The sequence below is a fragment of the Chlorocebus sabaeus genome, chromosome 19 (genome assembly GCF_047675955.1).
Source record: "Chlorocebus sabaeus isolate Y175 chromosome 19, mChlSab1.0.hap1, whole genome shotgun sequence".
Taxonomy (NCBI): domain Eukaryota; kingdom Metazoa; phylum Chordata; class Mammalia; order Primates; family Cercopithecidae; genus Chlorocebus; species Chlorocebus sabaeus.
This window is the reverse complement of record NC_132922.1, coordinates 8943737-8951299: the sequence shown is the minus strand read 5'-3', so window position 1 is coordinate 8951299 and position 7563 is coordinate 8943737. Positions and strand designations below refer to the sequence as shown.

Genomic DNA, 7563 nt, shown 5'->3' with positions numbered 1-7563 from the left:
TCCTGGTTTCCTTAACAGCCTAAAGGGACAGGGAGGGACCCTTCAAGTGGCAGGAATGGAGACCAGGCCTGGTGGGTTCTGGGGCCTCGGGGCAGCCCAGCCAGCAGAAGGAAAGCTCCAGACTGTTTATATATACCCTGGGAACAGGGAACCCTCCCTCCCAGCCAAACTGCCTGTTCCTTGCCATTCCAGCCGATTCACCGCAATCCAGGAGGGTCCTAACCTGGGAGTCTGCTGGGTGACCTTGGGAAAGCTACTTAGGTCTCAAAACCCGAATTTCCTCCTCTGTAAAGACATACCTCCCTTGAGGCTCTTGTGAATTTCATGAGAAAGGCCAACAAATGGTGGCCATTGTTCTTGAAACAGTACACCACACTTCAGGTACTCGGGAGGGAAACAGACCCGCCTGGGTGGCTTTGCTGAGGTCACACACCTTAACCAGCCACAGCCCTGGCCCCCAGCCTCCCCAGCGTTACCTGGCACAGAGGAGCTCTGTGGATGGTGCACACAGGCTGCTAGCAGTGCCCTGGGCCACAGCCAGGTGCCGCAAGCCCTCCCGAAGGGGCACTGCCAGGGCCCCTGCTCCAGCTTTTCCCCCATTTCCTTCAGAGAAGCTCCTGGGAGGAGGCGCCCCCAACCGGAGCACCAGATGTCCACACAGCCCACACCCATTAAGGGGGGTAGCCCGGGGCCAATCTGGCCAAGCGACCTGCAGGCCAGGGGCCGGCCCACAGCCAATGGTCAGTGAGCATCAGCCAGGTTCAGCCAACTCAAGCCGCAGAGTGGCGGCTGGAGGGGCCTCCCCTTCAGTACAGGGTATGGACCCCCAACTGGGCCTCTGGCCCAACAGCCCTCTCTCCTGTGCCTGGGCCTTTGCATGGCTGAAGTCTAACTGTTCCCTCTCCCAGGGCTCCCACTGGCGTGGGCATTAACCCTGACATTCAACCCTGGCCACCCTCTCCAGCCACTTCCCCCGGCTCCGGCCAGCGCACTGGAGCAGTCCTCCACCCTTTGCACTCGTGTGCCCTCTACCTGCACTGCCATCTGTCCAGTCAGTGACCAATGCTGCCTCGCAGCCACGCTGAGGCGTCTTTATTCTCAGGGGCAGGAACCACAAAAAAGGGCATATGTACAAGACGAACCCGCCGCCTGCGGGCTCCAAGACACCAGTGCCGTTGAGGCAGACAGAAGAGCTGACCTTAAGGCCGGCACTCCTCTCCCTGTGGCCTGGGGCTCCAACGGGCAGACGAGGGCCCCAGCCTATGCCTCGAGGGGACCGCGGCCCTGCTTCACACGGTGACCTCGGTCTTGCTGTTGGTCCTTAGGTACCGGGACCCGCGGCCCGCGCTGCGGTAAAGGCCGGGGGGGTGCGGGCTGAAGGTCTCGGGCATCTTCTCCACGCTGAACTGGCGCCGGGCCGCGTGACCGGGCCGCCGAGGTACCTGGAAGGCCTGAGCCGTCGGTTGGCCGAGCGGGGCGGTCCGGGCCGGGCGACCGGCGGTCCAGGCGGCATAGGGGCCCCGCGCAGCAGGGGGCGCGTAGCCCGGTGGGGCCCAGGGGCAGGCGTCCAGGGGCGCAGGCAAGTCCGGGGCGGGACGCGGGGCCCCCGCCTGGGGTTGCCGCGGGGACGGCTCGAGGGCGGGAAAACGCTGGCAGAAGTCCCGCGGGCCGGCCTCTGCGGGGACAGGGCAGGGAAGAGTCATGCCGCGCCGAGCACTCAAGCTCCGGACCAGACAAGGGGTCCTGGCTGGAGACGGGGCCGGGGCGGGCCGGGGGCGGGGTCCGCTGGGGCGCGGGAGCCGATTGGCCGAGCGGCGGGCGCGCGAAACTGGGAATTTGGCGCTGGGAGCTGGGGCCCTGCGCCTCGAAGTCCCGGAGCTAGTGCGCCCGGGTGCCCTGGCGCCGCCCGCACCCGCCACTCACCTGCGGCCTTCAGCGCGGCTGCCTTGAACGTGGCGTACTTGGCGTAGTCGGGCTGCAGTGTCAAGCTGCAGCCACCCTGCAGCCGCGGGCCGCGCGGGGGTCCCAGGGCGGCTGACCCCAGGGGCGCCTTGTTGAGGCGCTTCTTGTCTGGAGCGAGGAGTGAGACGCGGCTAGGCCCGATACCCCGGGTCACTCCGCCCTCGCTGTCACCTCTCCGCAGCCCTCTCCCCGAGGCCGTTCGGTGAGAACCTGGGGGACCGTTCTCCCGGCGAGGCTGCGAGCCAAGCCTGTCTTCGCGGCAGCCTCCAGCGCCTGGAACAGGGCCTGGCTCCGAGTCACGCGCAGCGGCGGCGGCAGCCAGCCCGGGGGGTGCCACCCTCATGAACGGCTCGCCCGGAGGCGACGCTCGAGCCAGGCGCGGAGTCCTGGGACCTGCTCCCGCCGAGATGGGGGATGTCTGAGGAACAGAACCCAGACGGGGCGTGGGGGCTGCCAAGCCTGCCTGCCTCTCGAGAGACCCAGGGGGAGGCTCCGGAGCCGGAGCCTCAGATCACAGGCCCGGCCAGCAAATCCTGCATCTGGAACCTTCCTCACACATCACAGTACCCCAGACTCGAGGCCACAGGACCCCTGGGGGGTCTCTCTCCATCCCTGGGAGCTGGCTGGCCGGTGGGGCCCCTCACCCGCAGAGGCCGCGGCTCATTTCCACCGGGGAAGCCTCCACGCCCCAGCCGAGGGACCCGCTCTCGGCCTCTCACGCCCCTCCGCGTGCTTAGCCCCGCCCGCCACCGACTCACCTGAGCTGTTGTGGGGGGAGCCCCGGGGGAGGCCGTCCCCCATCTGCACCTGGACACAGCCACCCAGGGGCGGGCCCAGGCTGGGAGGCAATGGCTCCTGGGGGCCCGGCTGCTTCAGAAGCTCCGTCAGCGCCCTGCAGGGACAGCGGTCAGAGGTGACCCTCTCAGTCTCCTACCTCATCAAAAGCCAGCCCCTGCCACCACCGTCTCACCGTGTGGCCCTGGGCAGTTCTTTCAGCCTCTCCAGGCGTTCCTCTCCAGTGCTCGAAATCACACACGAGCTTCCCCTCCCAGGCAGTATCTGCCAGCCTCACCTGTGGCCCCAAGACCGCTGCTTCCCAGAGCAGGTCAGGAAACTCTAATGAGGCTCCCCTCCCCTCCCCTCCCTGGAGGCCACTCTCCGGAACCTTCCCCAGGTGAGCCTCCCCTCCCAATGCAAGCTTTCTCTGCTTTCCTGCCTCTCCTCCCAAAAAAAACTGCTACTCATTCTTCAGACCCCATTAGCGGCCTCCTCCAGGAATCCTCTATTTATTTATTTATTATTTATTTATTTATTTATTTTTGAAGCAGAGTCTCGCTCTGTTGCCCAGACTGGAGTGCAATGGTGCAATCTCGGCTCACTGCAACCTCCAACTCCCCAGTTCAGCAATTCTCCAGTCTCAGCTTCCCGAGTAGTTGGGATTATAAGGTGCCTGCCACCACACCTGGCTAAGTTTTGTATTTTTATTAGAGATGGGGTTTCACCATGTTGGCCAGACTGGTCTCTAACTCCTCCAGTCTCGGCCTCCTTGGCATAGTCAGGCTGCAGCGTCTACTTGTAATCCCAAAGTGCTGGGATTACAAGGGTGAGCCACGGCGCCGGCCCAGGATGCCTTATTTACCTGCCTGCATAACTGCCTCTGCAGCTGTGGCTTCTGCTGGGATAAAGCTGCCATCCCAGGCATGAAGGATAGATGGATGAGGGAAAGGGGATGCTGGGAGACCCCCTGGTGGCAGCCCAGGACCCACAGGCTGTGTGACCTTGGGCAGCCACCTCCCTGGACCCATCACCCAGCCCCCACCCAGCTGTGATGTGACAGTGTCTGTGCAGCCCAGCTGCCTTCAGAACCCGGAACCCATGATTTTCTCCTACTCAGCCTGACTCTGCTTCTGGGGCTGGAGCTTCAAATGGCTGATTTGTGAAGGGCATTCAGGAGGCAGGACACCAGGGATGGCCAAAGTTTGGCTTCAGGTTTGGTGGCAGGGTCTGAAATCATCCTAGTACCTGCCTGGGCTGACCTTCCTGCCCTGCCCACCCCCAGCGGCTCACCTCTGTGGTCTCATCTCTGGGCAAGCACCGCCAGCTCCTCTCTCCCCGACAGCTGAGTAACCTCCACGCTTTTGGGCCTTTGCACAAACTCTTTCCAGATGCCCCCCACCCAAGGCCTCTGAGAAGCCTTCCCTGGCCTTCAGCCCCAACACAGCAGAATGAAAGGTGAGAATCATGGGGAGGGCAGGGACTCAGGACATACCCACACACGAGCCTATGCTCCATTCCAGGTCTCCCCAGCAGAGAAAAGGGAGTCAGGGGCCATGGGAGCCTGAAGCCCAGAAAGAAGGGACTGGCCTACACCACACAGCACAGCATGGGTGGGCGCCGCCTTCCTGAGGCATCACCAAACCTGCTCTCCCATCCCCAGCAGGTGCAGGGAGTTCAGGATGAACATGTCAGCTGGGCTGTCGCAGTCACCCCTCACCATCATGGCCCTCAGTTCCTTTTTCCCTGCCCCTGTCAAAGACATACCCAGGCCTCTTCCGTGCTACCCTAACCCAGAATGAAGGGCCCCCAAATTTGGGCAGCCCAGCCCCTACCCCTGCAGCATCCAGAAGCCAGGCCAGGAGGCTTCACCTCCTGAAGGCAGTGCAGGAGCTGAGGGTAGAGGCCAGGGTGCCAGCCCGAGCTTCACCCTATAGCTCTCTGGGAGAAAGTGGGCACTGTGGTTTGGGGAGCGAGGGGTGCTGGAGTGCCAAGGAAGCCCTCACTCCCTGCCTCTGAGGCCCAGGAGGTGGAAGCGTCCACATCTGGCCCAACAGGGCATGAAGGCTTCTCTATGGTCACTTCTAAATACCAGCCTGTCACATTCGGTGTCAGCCGCCCACAGACCCAAAGGGTGCTGGGACCTGGTGGATGAGGGCACAGGCCCCAGGGCATGGGGGTTGCTGGGGGCATGTGAGTGCCACGTGTGGCATGTGGGTGGGAGTTCCAGGGTCAGGACACATAGAGTCCCAGAGTCCTCGTTCCAACCGAGGAAGGGGACCTGGACCCTGTAGTGCCCACTTCACACCAAGCTCAGAATGCAGCAAGCACCTGTCCTGGCCTCAGCAACACACGACTGTGTTCCAGAGTCCCCCTTCTACGCAGAGGGAGCCCTGACCTTCACCTGGGAGCTGTGGCATGGGGTGAGTGGGGGAAGGCCTCTGAAACCCAAGGAGGGAAGGGCAGCCCTGAGTCACAGCTATAGGGGCAGGGGAGAGGTGAGAGGTGGAAAAGGGGAGGGAAGAGTGGGGAGAAGCAGGAGATGGGCACCCAGAGAGCCAAGCGCCCCTTCCTTTCCCTGTGCCCAAGAAGCCCGGTCACCCTCCTGGCCAGCGGCGCCCCTTACCCTGGACAGTGACCGGGTGCCCTCTGTCCAAGGCTACCTGCCCCCCTCAAGCCTCCCCGCCCTCCAGAGGCTACTTGAGCAGGGAAAGGCGGTGCGGCGCCCAGCACGGGCGGAAGGTCAAGGGAAGTCAAGGCGGTGTCAGGTGTCTCCCTGATGAACTGGGGAGGCGGGGAGCGGGGGGAGACGGAAACAGGAAAACCCAGAGAAGGGGCCTGCTGGGAAGACCAGCGCTTCGAGAGAGGCGGGAAGGATCAGCCAGCAGGGAGAGCAGTCCGAGGAGCGGGCGGGGGTCCCTGGGAGGCGCGCGCTCACCTGGTCACGGTGCGCCGCGCGCGCGGGCTGTGCGCCCTCTCCAGGCCCAGGCGCGCCCCGATGCCGGCCAGCACCAGCAGCGCGGCGACGCCGCACACCGCGTAGACGGCCGTGTGGCTGCGCTCGCGGCCCGGGTCCCGGGGCGCTGCGGTGTCGCGGGCGCGGGCGGGCGGCCGGCCTGTCTGGACCCAGGCCGGCGTGTCGTAGTTGGAGCAGCGGCTCTGGTCGAGGCGCCGCGGCCCGTCGTGGCAGCAGAAGCGGTAGCCGCACGTGCCGCAGCAGAAGCTGTAGGCGCCGGAGCTGCAGTTGAAGGGCGGGTCCCACTGACCCATCACGTCGTAGTAGCCGCGGCAGCGGTCGCCCCCCGCCGGGGCTGTAGTGCCTGGCGTCGCAGGACCCTGCGCCTCGGGGGCCCCCGCGCGGCCCGACGGCGGCCGCGCCAGGAGCAACGCGAGCCGAAGCGCGATCGCGAGCCGGAGCCCGGGCGGACGGCAGCCGCCGAGCAGTCCCCGTGCCCCGGCCCGCGCCATCGGGCCCGCGCCTCCCGCTACTGCGCCCGGTGCATGGCCGGGCGCCGCGGCTCCCTCCGACACGGCTCCTCCGCTCCCTCAGGGATCGCGCTGGCTCCTGGCTCACGCCGCCTCGGCTGTCCGCCTCCTCTGGGGACCTCAGCCCCGAGTGGGCTGGGTCTGGGGCTCCGAGGCTGCACCTCCGGTGGGCGCGTCCTCCGCCCAGGTTCACCTCGGACCCAAGCTGCCCCGTCTGCGTCCTGGGATCTCCCCCGGGCGGGGCAGCGGGTCCTCGCCTGCGCGCGGCCCCCGGCTTCTCCCCGGTCCGGCAGGTGTGCGGGTCTTGGCCCTAGTGGAGGCCGCGCCGGGGCCGCGGGTCGCCCGACTCCGCTACCTTCCCGCCGCCTGCTCCGTACAGCCCGCGCTCTGGCTCCGGCTCCGGCTCCCGCTCGGGCTCGGCGCGGGCACGGGCGGGCGGGGGAGGGAGAGGAGGGAGGGCGGGAGGGAGGCAGAGCCGGGGGAGGAGCGCGGCTGCCGCGAGGGGCGAGGGGGGCAGCAGGGCCCGCGCAGCTGGGGGGGGGGTCCCACAGGGGACCCCCCCAAAGACTGCGCCGAAACATTCCTCGGAACTGGGCGCTCTAAGGGAATCAGCTCTAGGGCCCGCGACTAGAGCATTCCTGTCTTACAGGTGCGGAAACCTGTACCTTACAGGCGCGGAGGTCAAAGCAGCCCGGAATTGCCCTGGGACGAGCAGGACCAGCCTCTCACCTCCTTCCCGTCCTCTCTGTGCGTTCTGATCATAACATAAGAAGAGCCCCTTCCCCTCTCGGCGCCTCTATTTTCCCACCTGTCAAATGGGAAGGACTTCCCCTGGCAGCGCCGCTTCAGAGGGCCAAGGATTTACCCCGCGGCGCGAGCCCAGTTCCAGAACCTCTCGAACGCTGGACTGGGGTCCAGGGATGTCCCCATCAGCGCATCGATGGGCACAGCCTGGCTGACGCACTTCCGCGATCTGCTCCCTCCCCAGGTGTGAGGAGAGGGGCATTGAGCTCGCCCCTGCCCTGGAAAAGGAAAGCCTGGAAGAGGAAGACCTCTGCCCTGCGCCGACCCGCAGGTCCTTTCACAAACCGAGAGGTAGGGTGTGGGGGCCCTAAGGAGCCCGGACCTGGTCCCAGCACGGCCCAGTGGTGTTTTCGGGGTTGAGTTGAACGGGAGAAGGTGCTGGTGCCTGGCTTCTCCCTGCCTCAGTATCTCATCTTAACATCAAAAACTCTTCCTGGAGGGCAGACTCATAATCTGCCCCTTCCAGGAGGTAGGGGTCGATATGGAACCTCCCTCTGTCCGGACGGAAACAGCAGGAGGGCAAGGACTGGGCGTGCA

At 65.5% G+C, this 7563-nt stretch overlaps 1 protein-coding gene across 3 annotated transcripts; it reads right to left on the bottom strand.

Moving 5' to 3' along the window:
- Positions 1–1077: 1077 nt before the first annotated feature.
- SHISA8 (shisa family member 8) lies at positions 1078–6661 on the bottom strand. 3 transcript variants are annotated; one of them, XM_007975933.3, is made up of 4 exons: positions 5675–6661; positions 2721–2854; positions 1924–2355; positions 1078–1675 (listed from the first exon to the last, which is right to left on the bottom strand). In XM_007975933.3, exons 1-4 carry the CDS (start codon positions 6202–6204, stop codon positions 1290–1292), a joined length of 1482 nt encoding a protein of 493 aa, XP_007974124.1. In that variant the 5' UTR covers positions 6205–6661; the 3' UTR covers positions 1078–1289. The 3 variants fall into 3 exon arrangements, with proteins under 3 accessions (XP_007974124.1, XP_007974126.1, XP_007974125.1); XM_007975935.3 differs by having other exon boundaries at positions 1924–2070; XM_007975934.3 differs by having other exon boundaries at positions 1924–2235; positions 5675–6306.
- Positions 6662–7563: the final 902 nt, after the last annotated feature.